The 19,294-nt window shown below is 48.8% G+C and overlaps 1 protein-coding gene across 3 annotated transcripts in view; it reads left to right on the top strand.

The window, feature by feature from the left end:
* The first annotated feature begins 3,345 nt into the window (after positions 1 to 3,345).
* RUBCN (rubicon autophagy regulator) overlaps positions 3,346 to 19,294 on the top strand; it is a 95,638-nt gene continuing 79,689 nt past the window's right edge. For all 3 annotated transcript variants that reach the window (XM_077826464.1, XM_077826463.1, XM_077826462.1), the window contains exon 1: positions 3,346 to 3,484. In XM_077826464.1, the coding sequence (XP_077682590.1) occupies positions 3,447 to 3,484 (38 nt within the window). In that variant the 5' untranslated portion in view covers positions 3,346 to 3,446. The remainder of the gene's footprint in view (positions 3,485 to 19,294) is intronic.

Below are 19,294 nucleotides of genomic sequence, written 5' to 3'. Positions count from 1 at the left end.
AGTTCAGAAGCATTAGATCATCTAGTCTGGCATCTTGTGTAACAGAAGCCAGAGAATTTCACCCCTGTATTGAGCCCAATAACTTGTACTTGATTCCAGTGTGAAGCGTATATTCCAGAAAGGCATTCAGTCTTGATTTAAAGACATCAAGGGATGGTGAATACACCAAAGCTTGTTCCAAAGGACAAATGATAACATTTATTCTAGTTTTTATAATCTGGAGTAGTCTTTCCTGGATCTCCCTGTCTAGCAAACTCCCCATCTCATGATAAAACATCTGTCTTTTCCTTTACCTCTGCATTTTGTAGTTTATCTTTTCCATTGTTTTTATTATTTAATATAGACAAAACAACATTTTATTATTTACAAGGTGTCTATTCATAGTTTGCATGGAAAGATACCCCCAAAAGAGCCTGATCCTACATATTTTATTGACATGAGCAGTCTCATTGACTTCAGTGGGACTAGGTTGCAGGCTTGAGCCCCAGAATTATGTTACACTGTTTTGCATTTCTCTCAGTTTAAACAATGAAACCAGACTTATCAGTTTCATTTGCATTTATAGTCAGTTTCACTGGGCATGATCATATAACCCTTGCTCACAGGAACAGTTTCAATTACTTTCAATTTTCCATAATATTTTTACGGTGACAATCAGTAAATATACTGATGCTCTGGTACTGCCTGTGATATGCACCCTGCAAATTTTACAGAAGGGATGAGAATAGAATAGGCCTGTGTAACATTTTTCTTGTCTCACAAAATGTGCTGGAAGCTATATTTTGCTGGTAGCAGTAATCCCTATGGCATTGTGAGAGTTCTAGTCTCTTTCTTGAGTGCCTTCTAGGGAGTTTCAGAGTAACAGCTGTGTTAGTCTGTATTCGCAAAAAGAAAAGGAGTACTTGTGGCACCTTAGAGACTAACCAATTTATTTGAGCATGAGCTTTCGTGAGCTACAGCTCAAGTGGTAGCTCACTTGAGCTGTAGCTCACGAAAGCTCATGCTCAAATAAATTGGTTAGTCTCTAAGGTGCCACAAGTACTCCTTTTCTTCTAGGGAGTGTTATTATTTGTATTACAATAGCATCTAGAGTCCTGTAGCCTCTCAAATCACTTGGAAGTATTAAATTTTATGACAAGTGTCATAAATATAAAGGGAAGGCTAACCACCTTTAAATCCCTCCTGGCCAGAGGAAAAAAACCTTTCACCTGTAAAGGGTTAAGAAGCTAAAGATAACCTAGCTGGCACCTGACCAAAATGACCAATGAGGAGACAAGATACTTTCAAAGCTGGCGGGGGGGGGACAAAAGTTTCTCTCTGGCTGTGTGTTGCTTTTGCTGGGACCAGAGCAGGAATGCAGGTCAGAACTCCTGTAAAGGGCTAATAAGCAACCTAGTTAGATATGCATTAAATTCTGTTTTGTTTAAATGGCTGATAAAATAAGTTGTGCTGAATGGAATGTATATTCCTGTTTTTGTATCTTAAGGTTTTGCTTAGAGGGATTCTCTATGTTTTGAGTCTGATCACCCTATAAGGTATTTACTATCCTGATTTTACAGAGGTGATTCTTTTACTTTTTCTTTTCTTTTAAGAACCTGATTGCTTTTTCATTGTTCTTAAGATCTGAGGGTTTGGGTCTGTGTTCACCTATGCAAATTGGTAAGGATTTTTATCAAGCCTTCCCCAAGAAAGGGGGTGTAGGGTTTGGGAGGATTTGCGGGGGGAAAGACGTTTCCAAGTGGGCTCTTTCCCTGTTATATATTTGCTAGACGTTTGGTGGTGGCAGCAATAAAGTCCAAAGGCAAAAGGTAAAATAGTTTGTACCTTTGGGAAGTTTTAACCTAAACTGGTAAAAATAAACTTAGGCGGTTTTTCATGCAGGTCCCCACATCTGTACCCTAGAGTTCAGAGTGGGAAAGGAACCTTGACAACAAGTAACACAATAACTGTTAGAATATAAACTCTTCAGGTCTAGGACTGAGTCTTCCTATGTGCACTGACAGTGGCTAGTGTGACCTGGATGCTAGCAGAATACAAATAAATAAAACATAATAATCGCACATGAACAAGAGTTACTGAAAAAATAAAAATACAGAAATCTTGGGTCTCTGAAAGGGAGGGAGCTATAGCACATCAAGCAACTTCACAGCCATATTTGGAGTTTATCCCCTATGATCATTTGATTATTCCCAATCTGGTGGTAGTGATATATTTTTCCTTTCCCCCAGAGTTATGCACAGCTCCCCTCATCACTTTTTAGAAATTTTTTTATATTTTTGATAATTTGTGAAATTATTCATCCCATGCTTTCTCGTACTTTGGTCAGTGGAGCAGAAAATGTCTTTACATTCTCTCTCTGCTGTTACAGTTGTTGTACAGTCATTCCGCTCTGGGTTGCATTGTGCTTTGTCTCTGTTTCCACCACTAGTTTCTGATCACTCATTCTATATTGAGTAGGCAGATATCTGAGTCTTGCACATTTCACTATGATACAAGGAGTACCAGCTCTAGGCACCAGCAAAGCAAGCATGTGCTTTTTTGCTCTGGCAGTTGCACTCTTGGAGCTTGGGGCTGCAAAAAACCTAGAGCCAGCCTTGGATACAACAACCTGTTAGTGTGAAAATCGTATTCAGGGGTCTGTAGCAACCTAGTTTTACCTAGTTTACAAACCTAGTTTGTAGTTTTTGATCTCTTACATCCAGTGAATTGTCTATAGTTCAGGTTTTGGGCTAGGCTAGGGTCTTGAGAATCAGTGTCAGCTAAAGTTGCTTGCTTCACTAGTCTGATGATTAGTGTTGCTGAAGCATGGGAAGCCATGGGGGGGTGGATTATGTTTTAGCTGCAAGCATTTAGTCATGTAGCAATTCAAACGGGAGAGAAATGTCCTGTTTTGGTTGAAGTAGCACCGGCCGTGGACTGACCGTTCTGAATACAGCAGCGATAGAGTTTTTGTATTTGAAATGAAAATCCTGTTCCATAATCCTCCTGGCAAAACTGAAAATCTCTGCGCAAGTATCTCCGCTGGGCAATTACATAACTATGGCAAACAGTCTGAAGGCACGAGAGACCCCGCTGCAAACACCCTCCCGCGCCCAGCTAATCCCCCCTCATGCACAGCTCAGTGTTGCAGACCCTAAGTCCCTGCCCCGCGTGCTCAGAAGAGACTCAAACCGCAGTGCATGCTGGGAGCTGTAGTTTCGTCGGCGTGGGGCATGCTGGGAACTACGGTTCCGAGGCGCTTCGTTCGAGGGGCGGTCGTGTGAAGGGCATGCTGTGAGCTGTAGTCTCCCTGTCGCGGGGCGTGCTGGGAGCTGCCGTTCCAGCCGGCGGGCGGGTGCGGCTGCGGCTGCGGCTGGGGCTGGCCGGGGGCTGGGCCGGCCGCAAGGGTGGAGATGGAGGCTGCTGGCGGGGGCCGCCCGCGCTGAGGCAGGCGGGCCCCGGCCGGCATGGAGATCGGGCGCGGCGGGGAGCAGGAGGCCAGCAGGTGGGGGCGCGCTGCGGGCGGTGACCGGCAGCAGCAGGGACGGGGGTAGCGTACCTGGTTCTCAGCTGGGGCGCGGCGGGATGAAGGGGGGGGGCGGTGGGGTAGCTGGGGCACGGTGGGGGTGGGGGGCGGCGATGGGGTAACAGGGGCACCGGGGGCGGGGGCGGCGATGGGGTAGCGGGGGGCGACGGGGGGCAGCGGGATGAGGGGGGCAGTGGAGTAGTGGGGGCATGGCGGGGTGGGGGGCGGCGATGGGGTAACTGGGGGCTGAGGGGGCAGTGGAGTAGTGGGGGCATGGCGGGGTGGGGGGGCGGCGATGGGGTAACAGGGGCACCGGGGGCGGGGGGCGGCGATGGGGTAGCGGGGGGCGACGGGGGGCAGCGGGATGAGGGGGGCAGTGGAGTAGCTGGGGCATGGCGGGGTGGGGGGGCGGCGATGGGGTAACTGGGGGCTGAGGGGGGCAGTGGAGTAGCTGGGGCACGGCAGGGGTGGGGGGGTGGCGATGGGGTAACAGGGGCACCGGGGGTGGTGATGGGGTAGCGCGGATGGTGGGGTGGGGGACAGCGATGGAATAGTGGGGGGCAGCGGGGTAGCTGGGGGACGGCGATGGGGTAGCTGGGGGACGGCGGAGGGCAGCGGGATGAGGGGGGCAGTGGAGTAGCGGGGGGGCGGCGATGGGGTAGCTGGGGGCGGCAGCGATGGGGTAACTGGCATCGTGGGTGGTGGGCGGTGATGGGGTAGCGGGGGGCGGTGGGGTAGCTGGGGCATGGCGGGGGTGGGGGCGGCGATGGGATAACAGGGGCACCGGGGGCAGGGGGCGGCGATGGGGTAGCGGGGGGCGGCGGGGGGCAGCGGGATGAGGGGGGCAATGGAGTAGCGGGGGCATGGCGGGGTGGGGGGGCGGCGATGGGGTAACTGGGGGCGGAGGGGGGCAGTGCGGTAGCTGGGGCACGGCAGGGGTGGGGGTGGTGATGGGGTAACGGGCACCGGGGGTGGTGATGGGGTAGCGCGGATGGTGGGGTGGGGTGGGGGACAGCGATGGAATAGTGGGGGGTAGTGGGGTAGCTGGGGGACAGCGATGGGGTAACTGGGGGCGGCGGGGGGCAGCGGGATGAGGGGGGCAATGGAGTAGCGGTGGTACGGCGGGGTGGGGGGGGTGGCGATGGGATAGCTGCGGGCGGCAGCGATGGGGTAACGGGCATCGGGGGTGGGGGGCAGTGATGGGGTAGCGGGGGGCAGTGGGGTGGGGGATGGCGATGGGATAGCTGGGGGCGGCAGGGAGCAGCGGGATGAGGGGGGCAGTGAAGTAGCGGGGGCACGGCGGGGTGGGGGGCAGCGATGGGGTATTCGGTTCACAGCTGGGGGCACAGGTTGGGTTAGTGGTATTGGCACATAGCAAGGGTCAGTCGTGGGGGAGAGCCAGTTGTGTGTGTTTGTGGCTGTAACTGGGGCATGGCATGTGGCAACATAAGACTGGTGTGTGTAAGGGCAGGCATAATGTCCCTCGAGTCTGGCTCAGCTCGGAGCCTGCCCTGACCCCCACCTGGTTTGTGTCACACACGCTCTTTGCCCCACCCTGTGTAAATGCTCTGGCTGAGTCAGGAGCAGTCAGGGCTAAAGAAGTCTGGCCAGAGCTGTCTGCACGGGTGAGTTGAATACCTGATGCTCCCTAGGTTCCGAAGACAGCAGCTGGCAAGTCTCATTATTTTATTACGAGCTGTCCTCGGATGATCAACCATCCTATTCTAATGATGACCCTTATTTCCAGTGTCTAGTCAGGGTCTTGGTTTGGGATTACGTCTCGTTCGGTCCCTGGAAAACTGGTTGTGTTGCTTGGAAATGTTGCCTATTTTAGACGTTTAAAATAAATCCTTAACCTTAACCTAAATACTTGTCAGAGCAAGGCCTCCTGTGCTCCGCTGCAAGGTGGGCCTTGGTTCTGCAGCACTGTGGTGCCATACGCTGGTAGTTAAGTTAAAATAATGCAGGCTTTTAATGTAATGACAATGATTAGTCTAATCAGTCAAGTACACAAAGCCTTCTACGTTATTTACTTTGAAAATAAATTCCATTTGGTCAATCCAATCCCCATGGTACTGTTGAGTTTTGGATTGGCAATGCAGAACTGGGTTATAGGAACTGACAGATGCTTTAGTGGATATGTAGGGGACAGTTGAGGCTGTTGGCATCTGGGGCAAGTGTTTGGAGGTAGTTTCTGATAAGCCCATTAGTTGGATGTGTCTGCTAATATTATCAGCAGTGAAAAAGTTAACTGCCATTTAAACTCTAATCTAGGTTTTGAAAGTTAACCCATTGAGATGAATGGGGCTATTCCCACATCTCTGAGCTATTGTTTCACACTTACAGACAGACATAGAATATCAGGATTGGAAGGGACCTCAGGAGGTCATCTAGTCCAACCCCCTGCTTGAAGCAGGACCAATCCCTAATTTTTGCCCCAAATGGCCCCCTCAAGGATTGAACTCACAACCCTAGATTTAGCAGGCCAATGCTCAAACCACTGAGCTATCACTTCCAGGATATTCTGGAAGACACCCTGCATTGATGACATTTTTCTGAGTTTTCTCCCTGACCAGGAGGGACAGAAACAACATTTCTTGCTTCTAATGAAAGCTCAGAGCCTGAAGTGTTGAATTCCCATGCTATGGAATAAACGGGGATGTAGCAATCCCCAAATGGTATGTTAGAAATATATAGATAAAGATGGATCACAGTGCAGCCTTGTGATTCTCCTTGGGACTGTTATGAGTCCTCGAAAGCAGGTACATGTGACTGTGAATGAACTACAAATAATGCCATGGTGGGCATCCCAGAGTTCACTTCAGTCCCCATCGAAAGAAGAGGACATTGTCTCTTCTGGAGCTAGTGCTGTGGTGGCTTGCTCCATTGTTTGCAATGTACATGCAATGGTATGTGCTAGGAAGGGTTCTGGCATGTGCCTTGTGCACCATCATCTCACTCTTTGCTAATGAGTCCAAGTCTCTGCTCTACCTGTCATTGCATTTGATTGACGTAATTGTTGAATATGGTACATGATTGATATTTCAGGTGGAGGGAGAAGGTTTTGCTAGGTTCAGCATCCTGCCTAGGGTCATAGACCTGTTAGATTGAGGCCAGCAGACGAGGGTGATCTTCTGCCTGCTTTTTTTTTCTCCATTTGTCCTTGGGGAGAGAAGAGAGCAAAGACTTCACTGAAGATGTCCCATCAAAGAGCAGGATGAAGGCTGATGCTCTCCCTTAGCCAGTCAGTGAAATGGTACTCAGAGCGCCTTGGGAGAGGGAGCAGATGTTCTAAAATGATCCAGGCATGTCATTGGAAACCATGGAAAGACCATTGATAAAATGGTATAGTGTTGAGAGTTAAATGTGCAGATGTTCTGTTAAACTTCTGTGTTACAGAGAAGGGGCAGGGGGAATAACAGGGCCCAGAGAGAGAATCCTAAGGGGGAAGCTGGTGGGGAGCAAGGAGACAGCTAATATTGTGAGAACAGCATGGAAAGCCAGTCTCTGCCTTTGGCCGGCTGCTTGCTTTCAGAAATTTCATGGCAGGGGGAAGGTTACAGTTAATTGGGACCACTTGACAGCCACTTTCCAGCAAGGATTGTCCTTCTGGGTTTTATTTGTAAACATAAAAAGAAAAGGAGTACTTGTGGCACCTTAGGCTAAGAACATGTGCTCTGTATACTCCCTCTTCTCTCTCCTCACATGTCCAGTTGGTGATTTAAAAGGGAAACAGCCAAAGGACTTTCTGCATTTTTTCCCCTCCCTTGTTCCTAAGATCTTGTTGGAGGCTTGAAACTGCAATCGCTTTCCTTGCTACTTTGTTCTCCTCAGTCCCTGTTTGTTATTGTATAGGGTTGCAGATCATGATTGTGGTGGCACCCGAAAGGCCCACTGTGCTAGGCCCTGTACAAAATATAACAGGGATGGTCCATGCCCTAAAGAGTTTATAATCTAACTAGGTTAATGCTGTGCTGGTCTGTTGATGGGGTTGTTTGGTTGCATGGGATTAGTGAAATATTTGTTCTAACAAACAATACATTTCAGAAACTCCTGTGAGCTGGAGTCTCAGTCCAGGGATCCCTGTGTGAGTTGGGGTCTACTACACAGTTGTCCATGTCACCAAAACCACAGCTTGCACCGGTTGTGTTATCCTCTTGCGGGGTGCCTCAAGAGGAAATCAAGGACTGAATTGGCCATGGAGACGAGACTGTGCTCTCTTTCCTAGGTGATTCTTGCAGTTTGTGATTAAGGCTTACGAGGGTGGTGCAGAAGGTTTGTCGTATGATCGTGTCTCTTCCGGGGTACGGGGAGAACTTCAGTCCCCAGAGCTGTCAGGCTGGCATCTTGTACCAGCCCCAAAGTCACCCTGAAACAATGAAACTACTTGCAAAGGAAAAACAAAGCATTAAATCTGTAATTTCTGGAGACACCAGCTGTGCTGCTGCCCTCGTTAATATGGGGGAAAGGCTTTTGCAAATGAAGTGTTGAGCAGCAGGTGTGTGTGCTGTTTGCAGGTAAAGTACAGAGCACATGGTGCTTCCAGCCAGCTTCACTACCAATTTGAGTATCAGAGGTACAGTGCCAGCAGATCTGAGGCATAATTTCCCAGCGGGCCTCCTCTGCACTCTGTGGCTGGTCCTGCATGAGCCTGTTTCCTGAGCTGGGGAGAATAGGCTTTCTTTGACTTTTTTTTTTTTGCTGTTCCCTATTGGTATCAATAACATGACAGAAGTCTGCTTCTCCACGCCCCCTTCCGGAAGTGCCATGCCTGTGTAAGGAGCAGGCTGCGTGACCCACAAAAACTTCCTGTGTTTGCAGCTTGGTTTCCTAGACGACAGAGTTCAAAGCACACTGTTAAATGATTGTTTTGCAGGCCACCTTTAAAGTTGAGACAAAGTGACAGCGAGCATGGTGTTGTCCCGCTGCAGTGCCCACAAACTGATCTCTGAAATGTGCCAAGACAGATCAAATGACTTCCTCGGGCAGAGAACAGTGTTCAAGCAGCCATGTACTTGCGAGATTCTCCTTATTGAATATGATGGCTCCTGCAGCACATTTGCTGCTTAAAGGACACATATGCCTCTGATTTAACCTAGTTTAAAATTTCTACTCTGAAACTTTAACTGTTTTGTTTTTTAAAAAAATCCTTCTTTACTCAGCAGCACAGCTCCATGAGTGTGTTCTGAGTCACTATGCTGACTTCATTGACAAAAATACATTTTTGCTCCTTCTAGCTCTGCGTATCCAGCTTAGCCCTGGGTCATCGTGTCAGATTCTGTTCTGACTCCTGCATCGTCAACTGCATTGTTGACTTGAGTTCCAGCTGCAGAGCTGGATTCTGGCCTCAGTTACACCTGTGAAACCCTACTGGTCGCAAGGGAAGGGCACAGATGTGACTCAGTGTGGCCTCTGGCTGTCAGAGTCTTTGTTACTGATGATAATGCACCAGCTAGGAACCCAGGTGTCCAGGTTCAGTCAGCAGGGCTGAACCAGCCTGACAGCACCCTTTTATAAATTACGTACTTCAAGTAAAAGCAGTAAAGAGTCCTGTGGCACCTTATAGACTAACAGATGTATTGGAGCATAAACTTTCGTGGGTGAATACCCACTTCGTCGGATGCATGTAGTGGAAATTTCCAGAGGCAGGTATAAATATGCAAGCAAGAATCAGGCTAGGGATAACGAGTGCCATTACCAGCAGCAGAGTGGGTTTGTGGGGGGGGGGGGGGGGGGAAGGGGGGCGGAGGGTGAGAAAACCTGGATTTGTGCTGGAGGTGGCCCAACTTGATTATCATACGCATTGTAAGGGGAGTGATCACTTTAGATAAGCTATTACCAGCAGGAGAGTGGGATGGGAGGAGGTATTGTTTCATGGTCTCTGTGTATATGTCTTCTGCAGCTTCCACAGTATGCATCCGATGAAGTGAGCTGTAGCTCACGAAAGCTTATGCTCAAATAAATTGGTTAGTCTCTAAGGTGCCACAAGTACTCCTTTTCTTTTTACCTAAATAATGATATGCTGATAAGACAATACAGGGTTGCATGAAAGTAGTTGTAATGATTGTTCTGTAGTGCTGTACCGCATTTCTGCCTTTCCCTTGGATGGAGGAGACTCTGATTTGTTACGGATCCTTCCTCATATTTGTAATTAAGTACAGTAGTTTCTAAAATAAAATAAAACCCTCTTTAAATTGATCTCAGTACAGGAATGCTAGAAGGCTCCAGCATCCACCTACTGAGTCTTGCTTTCTGCACGTGCCCACTTGGAATATTAATAGTGTGACACATTAGTATATGTCTGTATATCATAGAATCATAGAATATCAGGGTTGGAAGGGACCTCAGGAGGTCATCTAGTCCAACCCCCTGCTCAAAGCAGGGCCAATCCCCAATTTTTGCCCCAGATCCCTAAATGGCCCCCTCAAGGATTGAACTCACAACCCTGGGTTTAGCAGGCCAATGCTCAAACCACTGAGCTATCCCTCCCTCCCTCGCTCCCTCTATCCATCTGCAGACTCCATTTGGTTTTGTGAGTGCCATTTTGATAATAACCTATTCCGTGCCCTTTGCTTTTGTACTGTAGTCTGGGACACCCAGGAGGTGTTAGAAGGAATCCTTACACCTAGCAGAGAGGCTAACAATAGGAAAGCCATCAAGAGTCACCAGCCTAGATGGTTCTCCATTCAAATGAGTCCACTCTAGAAGAACAGGCAGGCTGCAGACAATGGGAACAACTTTTCCCAGGGTATGGCTATGCTACAGCAGCATAGCTATGGTCATGGTGCTGCCAATGTAGAGTAGATGTTTCCTAGATGGACAGAAGGTTTTTTTCCATTGATGTAGTTACCAAACTTCGCACCTCTTGATAATCTATACGTTATTCCCTGATAACCAGAAACTTCTACTCTTAAACTCTACTGTTTTCTTTTTATTTTAACATCATCTTAAAACTTTAAAATCCACCTCTCCAAGAGGGGGTAGCTAGGTAGATGGAAGAATCTCCTGTTGACCCATCCGCATTTATGTGGGGGATTAGGTAGACCCCCTAAATAAGTTGCTCAGGGCAGAACCATTTTTCACAGCCATGAGTGACCTGGTAGGTCAGGGTGGGCAAACTTTTTGGCCTGAGGGCCACATCTGGGTAGGGAAATTGTATGCAGGGCCATGAACGTAGGGCTGGAGCAGGGGATTGGAGTGCAGGGTGCGCAGGAAGGGGTTCAGGGCAGGGGGTTGGGGTGCTCAAGGCAGGGGTTTAGGGTGTGGGCTCTGGCCTGGCGCCGCTTACCTCAAGTGGCTCCAGGATGGCAGCAGTGCATAGCGGGGCTGAGGCCAGGCCCTGCGCCTGCCCTCGTGCCGCACCGCTCCCGGAAGTGGCCAACATGTCCTGCAGTGGCTCCTGGGGGTGGGGTGGGGCGGGGCAGGCAGCTGTCACGCTGCCCTCGCCGGCGGATACCACCCCCGAAGCTCCCATTGGCCACAGTTCCCTATTCCTGGCCAATGGGAGTTGCAGTGGGGCGGTGCCTGCAGGCGAGGGCAGTGCACAGAGCCCTCCGTGCCCCCTCCTCCCCCTCCTTCAGGGTCCGCAGGGACGTGGTGCTGGCCACTTCCGGAGCAGCACGAGGCCAGAGCAGGCAGGGAGCCTGCCTTAGCCCCACTGCGCCACGGGGCTGGCAATCCCACGGGCCGGATTGAAAGCCCTGTCGGGCTGGATCTGGCCCCCGGGCCATAGTTTGTCCTCCTCTGTGCTAGGTGGATCTATCTTTTTAAGCATAGACCGGGACCCAGTTTGGGAGGTGAGCCTGGAGCTAAGCAACCGATCGCCTGACAGGGATTTTGAAGCTGCTTGGGGGTCACTTGACAGAGAGGGCCAGAACATCATCTTGAGCTGGGGGCTCTCTCCTCATCCATCCATCAGCTAACAGCAGGAAGGCTGAGCAGGAGAAGTGGGGTGCAGGAGGTCCTGGCACCCTGAGTGGTGAGGACACTGGAGGGAGGGCTTTGCATGCAGGTGTTGGTTGGTTTTGCCTAGGTATGTGTCTGGTGCGGTGTCTGAGGGAAGTGTCTGGTCTAGATGGTCCTTTGCAAAGCCTGTGCATTCTTTTGCTTCAGCTGTCACATGGTGCCTGTAGACGTTTCTGCACAGGTGGGACTGTGGGGAGGGGTGTGTTTAAGCTGTTGGGGAGACTTAGGGGTTCAGCACTGGTCTTGGGGCCCAGGGCATCTGAGCCGTGGGGGTCCCATATCCCAATGAGGGCTAACAGACAAGTAATCTGCACCCCAGGAGCGTGTCTGAGAGGCCAGACTAAGGCTGGCAATTGAACGACCAAACTTTTGTTGTTCAGAGGTGCTAACCCCCCCCACCCACTAAAAGGCAAAAGTTTTGCCGTGGCAAGTGTTAGTTTGAACAGCACAGCTCCTGTCGACAACGTGAACACCGCTCGTTGGGGGGTGGAAATATTTTGTCTGCAAAAGTGCCCGACTTTTAGTGACACAGCTGTGTCGCTAAAAGCTGTGTAGTGTGGACAAAGCCTTAGAGACAGCATCTTGGTGCTGCTCAGACCAGCTGGGCCTGGAGGCACACAGGATCCAACAATTGAGTCCAGTACAGCGGCCTGGCGTGTGTCCCAAGTGGGAATTCAGCCAGGGCTGTAACAATGAGCTGTTAGAAAAATACCCATTCTGATTAGCTGATCATCTCTTGTACAGTGCTGGGTACACCTGTGGTGCTCTGGAAATAAGAATCCAGCCTTTCCTTAAACATCTTGAGCTGTAGCATCAGGTGCTGTAAATCAGCGTAGGTCTGACTTGAATGAAGCTTTACCAGTTTACACAGGCTAAGAATTTGGCCCCCAGTTTTTACTCTGTTTGTGTATATCCCACTGTGTGCCGTCATCTTGTGACTGGTGTAGTAAGTTGGAAGCTCTTTAGGGTAGGAATATTCTTTAGTCACTGTGGCAATGCCATAGTACTGTATATAAATAATAAACACTGCTGGCTGCAGAGAGACCGAAGTCCACTTACCTGCTTCCTGATATCAAACCTGTATCATTGCCTCCTGACCTACCCCTCCCTGCTGCTCTCTCTGGAGTGAGATCATTCAGGAGTCTTGCCTAGATAACTTGACGTTACTTTCTTATGTGTCATTTCCCAGATTTGGTTGGAATGCTTTTACAGCTCTGAGAAATCTGTTTGCTTTTCTGGTATTGATTGAATGAGCCATTCTTCCAGCTCAGTCTGCTTTCTCCCCTCCTGCTCACGCCAAGTCACCTACAGGGCCTCTCTCCTTCACTATTTGTGAGAACACACCAGTTACCCTGACAGCAGGCTACAGCTACACAAACAAACGATTTCAGGAACAGGCTGAACCGAGAGCAAACTGTATTAGTCTCTGCAGAATTGCTCAGCTGTTTGCCTGGGGAGCATGGCTGGCTGTGATACTTGATCACAAAATATGCATTAAATGTGATATGATTTCTAAAGGGGAAAGTCCTCTCCTGAAATGTGACCCAGGTAAAGTTCCCCTCCTCTTTCAGGAAGTAGATGGCTTTTTTTCAGAGGGCTGGGAGTCCCCTGGGAATTTTCTAGGGTTATTTCAACACCCCATGCCCTTGACCCAATAGGGCTCGGCTTAGTTTTCTCTGGCACCTATTGGTGCTGCTCTGAACATCTGTCAGAGGGGGGAGAGTAGAGAGAAGCTGGAGTGAAACCCATTCAAATGGGGAAGCGCTCCATCACTGCAACACTCCCCAGGCCTTCCTGCCAGGCTCAGCAAATGAGACTCTGAAGCAAATCTCCGACACTACAGTCCTTACAGGAGTAAGGAGTGTTATCCTATAGGTCCAGACCAAACTCCAATGTGGGTAGCTCAGTTCTGCCTCTCTGAATTCCCCATGCATTTGCTGTTGGCTGTAGAATTTTTAATTTCTTATCTTAAACTGTTGTGCAGTGTTGCTGTGTGCTGTTACAGAGATGACACTTCTCAACCCAGAGGTGGCTGCATTTTCAGTGATGAGCAGATTCTTGCATGTCTAGCTTGTGAAGTGCTTTGGGATGAAAAGTGCTATACTGTAAAATCATTGAGGAGTACTTGTGGCACCTGAGAGACTAACAAATTTATTTGGGCATAAGCTTTCGTGGGCTAAAACCCACTTCATCAGATGCATGCAGTGGAAAATACAGTAGGAAGATATATATACACAGAGAACATGAAAAAATAGGTGTTGCCATACCAACTGTAATGAGACTAATCAATTAATGTTAGTCTCTAAGGTGCCGCAAGTACTCCTTGGGTTTGTTTGTTTTGTTTTTTTTTTTTTGCTGATACAGACTAACACGGCTACCCCTCTGAAACCTGTAAAATCATTGTCAGGAGATCAGAGATTTTAATGCCTATTTCTCTTTCATCTTTCTACCAAATAATTTCCTATCTTTCCCTTTACATCTGTTTTTGTTTAGCTGATTGTGGTTTCTTATGTGTATCTTGGTTCATTGACACAGTGCCTTAAACAAAACGACCCCAAAACTCCAAGGACGAATTCTATGTCAGCAGAGAACAGTGACTCCACTCCCTTGGAATGCAGTTGTTTTACCTTTGGAAAAGATGTGCCAAGGCAGGTTTGCATAAAAAGGGCATGGGGTTTGTCATAAATATAAAGGGAAGGGTAAACCCCTTTGAAATCCCTCCTGGCCAGGGGAAAGCTCCTCTCACCTGTAAAGGGTTAAGAAGCTAAAGGTAACCTCGCTGGCACCTGACCAAAATGACCAATGAGGAGACAAGATACTTTCAAAAGCTGGGAGGAGGGAGAGAAACAAAGGGTCTGTGTCAGTCTGTATGCTGGTCTTTGCCAGGGATAGACCAGGAATGGAGTCTTAGAACTTTTAGTAAGTAATCTAGCTAGGTGTGTGTTAGATTATGATTTCTTTAAATGGCTGAGAAAAGAATTGTGCTGAATAGAATAACTATTTCTGTCTGTGTATCTTTTTTGTAACTTAAGGTTTTGCCTAGAGGGGTTCTCTGTTTTTTAATCTAATTACCCTGTAAGATATCTACCATCCTGATTTTACAGGGGGGATTTCTTTATTTCTATTTACTTCTATTTTCTATTAAAAGTTTTCTTGTAAAAAACTGAATGCTTTTTCATTGTTCTCAGATCCAAGGGTTTGGGTCTGTGGTCACCTATGCAAATTGGTGAGGCTTTTTATCCAACATTTCCCAGGAAAGGGGGGGTGCAAGTGTTGGGAGGATTGTTCATTGTTCTTAAGATCCAAGGGTCTGGGTCTGTAGTCACCTAGGCAAATTGGTGAGGCTTTTTTACCAAACCTTGTCCAGGAAGTGGGGTGCAAGGTTTTGGGAAGTATTTTGGGGGGAAAGACGCGTCCAAACAGCTCTTCCCCAGTAACCAGTATTAGTTTGGTGGTGGTAGCGGCCATTCCAAGGACAACGGGTGGAATACTTTGTACCTTGGGGAAGTTTTGACCTAAGCTGGTAAAGATAAGCTTAGGAGATTTTTCATGCAGGTCCCCACATCTGTACCCTAGAGTTCAGAGTGGGGGAGGAACCTTGACATGGTGGCATAGCGGTGGGATTAACCTGAAATCATTTTGAGATCCAGTTGAGATTTTTTGAACTAGAAATACAGATTTTAAAAAGAAATTATTTTTTCCTTTGGAAAGGAAGTCCCAGAAAGCAGTTGAAACTGAAAGCAGATTGTTTTTTCTCTGCTTTGTGGCCAAGCAGAGACAAAAGGGGATTATCTTGTGAATTGCAGGTTTTCTTTGCCTGGAGGCAGGGTACTTAACTCCTGCAGGGAAATTCACAGTCTTCCAACCCAGAGGTTTTTTTTTTTTTTTTTTCTTCCTAAAAGTAAATAGGGGGTGTGTGTTCTACCCATTTGCTTTTTCTTTGGGCTGGGTAAGTAGTTGGAGGTTTTTTGCTTTAAGTTGGGCCCAGAGCAGAGACAAGGGAATTGTCTTTTTCTGTAGGCTGACAATCACTATCAGAGAATAGGTATTCTATTCCAGCACAGCAAAATTTTACAGCCAAGTTTTGTTTGTTTATTTCTAAACCTCGGGTGTAAAGTTAGTTAAAAACAGAGAGGTTAGAATGACCAAATCCTCAGCTCGACTACAGCTGGAATTAGCCAAATTTCAGGCTGAGGAAAGACAAAGGGAACATGAAAGACAGATAGAACTCATGCGGCTGGAGAAGGAGGTACAGGAGGCTGCCCACAAGAGGGAAATGGAGGCAAGGAAGCATGTGGAGGAGGAGAAGGAAAAAGAGAGGAAGCATGTGGAGGAGGAGAAGGAAAAAGAGAGGAAGCATGTGGAGGAGGTGGAGAGGATAAAGGCCCAGCAGAATATACCAACAAACCCTAGCAATCCTTCTCCAGGTACCACTTCCCATCCCAGAAAGTTCCCCACCTACAAGGCAGGTGATGATACTGAGGCCTTCTTAGAAAACTTCGAAAGGGCCTGCCTTGGGTACAACATCCCTACTGACCAATACATGGTAGAGCTGAGACCGCAGCTCACTGGACCCTTAGCTGAGGTGGCAGCTGAAATGCCTAAAGAACACATGAACAAGTATGAACTGTTTAAATCCAAGGCGAGAGTCAGAATGGGGATAACACCCGAGCAGTCTCGTCGGAGGTTCAGAGCCCTAAGGTGGAAACCAGACATGTCATTTACCCGACATGCCTACCACATTGTGAAACATTGGGATGCCTGGATATCAGGAGCAAGTGTTGAATCTCCAGTAAATTTGCCCTTCCTAATGCAAATGGAACAATTCTTAGAGGGTGTTCCTGAGGAAATAGAAAGATACATCCTAGATGGGAAACCCAAAACTGTAATCGAGGCAGGAGAGATTGGAGCCAGATGGGTGGAGGTGGCAGAGAAGAAGAAAACTGGTCGCAGTTGGAGCGGAGACCAGAAGGGACCACCCCAGACCTCACCCTATTACCGGGGGGCGCCCAAAGCCCCACCTACCTCCCAAAGAACCCTCCAGACCCCTTATCGTCCCACCACCCCATTCTCCAGCAACCCTCCTCGCCCCAGTGACTCGTCAGCTGGACGATGTTTTAAATGTAACGAGCTGGGGCATGTAAAGGCCAACTGCCCCAAGAACCCCAACAGATTACAGTTCATTGCACCGGAATCACACCAGAGGTCCACAGGCCCAGATACCTCCCAGATACCCTTGGAGCGGAGGGAAACTGTGAGTGTGGGCGGGAAGAAGGTCACTGCGTGGAGGGACACCGGAGCACAAGTGTCAGCTATCCATGCTTCCTTAGTGGACCCCAATTTAATCAACCCAGAGATCCAAGTGACGATTCAACCCTTCAAGTCCAACTCTTTCAATTTGCCTACAGCCAAGTTGCCTGTCCAGTACAAGGGCTGGTCAGGAATGTGGACTTTTGCAGTCTATGATGATTATCCCATCCCCATGCTGTTGGGGGAAGACTTGGCCAATCATGTGAAGCAGGCCAAGAGGGTGGGAATGGTCACCCGCAGCCAGGCTAAACAAGCCATGAGGCCTAGCTCTGTTCCGGAAACTGCTATCAGGACCCAGTCAGAGGTGATGGACCTGGACCTCAGGCCAATGTCTGCAACAGCAGTAGTGGATCCAGTCCCAGAGACCCAGACAGAACCAGTCCCAGAACCGGAACCAGCCAAACAACCAACACCAGACCCCGTGCCAGCACTGAATCCAGTACTTGCAACCTCAACACCAGAGGGCTCCACTGAACCTGAACTGGCAGCAGCCGATAACCCTACACAAGAGGCTCAGCCGGAGCCTGAATCCCAACATAGTGCACCAGCGGAGAGCGGTTCACAGTCAACAGAAACAGCTCCATCCCCTATATCGCTTCCAGAGGGACCAAGCCTAGGTCCACAATCCAATGAGGAACTGATGTCCCCAGCATCAAGGGAACAGTTCCAGACCGAACAGGAAGCAGATGAAAGCCTCCAGAGAGCTTGGACGGCGGCACGGAGCAACCCACCGCCTCTCAGCTCTTCTAATCGATCCAGAGAATTAAAGGTTTGTCAGTTTACAGCCCACGGAGGAGACGATGCTGAGTGGCCCGAAGGTGTCTACTACGAAGGGAAATGTGCTGGTGGTGTGGAAGAGGTGAACCTCTCTATGACCCTTGGGCGTATGCAGCGACAGCAGATCCAGGAGCTGTGCACTAGCTACGCGCCAACATTCTCAGCCACCCCAGGACTGACTGAACGGGCATACCACTCCATTGACACAGGTAATGCTCACCCAATTAGGGTCCACCCTTACCGGGTGTCTCCTCAAGCTAAAACTGCTATAGAACGGGAGATCCAGGATATGTTACAGATGGGTGTAATCCGCCCCTCTGAAAGTGCATGGGCCTCTCCAGTGGTTCTAGTTCCCAAACCAGGTGGGGAGATACGTTTTTGCGTGGACTACCGTAAGCTAAATGCTGTAATTCGCCCAGACAACTATCCAATGCCCCGCACAGATGAACTATTAGAGAAACTGGGACGGGCCCAGTTCATCTCTACCTTGGACTTAACCAAGGGGTACTGGCAGGTACCGCTAGATGAATCTGCCAAGGAAAAGTCAGCCTTCATCACACATCTCGGGCTGTATGAATTTAATGTACTCCCTTTCGGGCTGCGAAATGCACCCGCCACTTTCCAAAGACTTGTAGATGGTCTCCTAGCGGGATTAGGAGAATATGCAGTCGCCTACCTTGACGACGTGGCCATATTTTCGGATTCCTGGGCAGACCACCTGGAACATCTACAAAAAGTCCTTGAGCGCATAAGGGAGGCAGGACTAACTGTTAAGGCTAAGAAGTGTCAAATAGGCCTAAACAGAGTGACTTACCTTGGACACCAGGTGGGTCAAGGAACTATCAGCCCCCTACAGGCCAAAGTGGATGCTATCCAAAAGTGGCCTGTCCCAAAGTCAAAGAAACAGGTTCAATCCTTCTTAGGCTTGGCTGGTTATTACAGACGATTTGTACCGCACTACAGCCAAATCGCTGCCCCACTGACAGACCTAACCAAAAAGAAACAGCCAAATGCTGTTCAGTGGACCGGAAAGTGTCAGAAGGCCTTTAACAAGCTTAAAGCGACACTCATGTCTGACCCTGTACTAAGGGCCCCAGACTTTGACAAACCGTTCCTAGTAACCACAGATGCATCCGAGCGTGGTGTGGGAGCAGTTTTAATGCAGAAAGGACCTGATCAAGAATTCCACCCTGTAGTGTTTCTCAGCAAAAAACTGTCTGAGAGGGAAAGCAACTGGTCAGTCACTGAAAAAGAATGTTATGCCATTGTCTACGCTCTGGAAAAGCTACGCCCATATGTTTGGGGACGGCGTTTCCACCTGCAAACCGACCATGCTGCACTAAAGTGGCTTCACACCGTCAAGGAAACTAACAAAAAACTTCTTCGGTGGAGTTTAGCTCTCCAAGATTTTGATTTCGACATCCAACACATCTCAGGAGCTTCTAACAAAGTGGCTGATGCACTATCCCGTGAAAGTTTCCCAGAATCAACTGGTTAAAATCGTCCTTGAGATGTGGAAAATATTGTTAGTCTTTATGTACTTGGTAGTATATTTAGAGATGCATGTGTCTTATTAACTCTGTTTTTCCTAGAGCTCCAGGAAGAAATCCCAGCCAGTGTTTCACCCTAGCTGAGATTTGGGGGGCGTGTCATAAATATAAAGGGAAGGGTAAACCCCTTTGAAATCCCTCCTGGCCAGGGGAAAGCTCCTCTCACCTGTAAAGGGTTAAGAAGCTA

The sequence above is a fragment of the Eretmochelys imbricata genome, chromosome 9 (genome assembly GCF_965152235.1).
Source record: "Eretmochelys imbricata isolate rEreImb1 chromosome 9, rEreImb1.hap1, whole genome shotgun sequence".
NCBI classification, from domain to species: Eukaryota; Metazoa; Chordata; order Testudines; family Cheloniidae; genus Eretmochelys; species Eretmochelys imbricata.
This window is presented reverse-complemented; position numbering and strand designations above follow the sequence as displayed.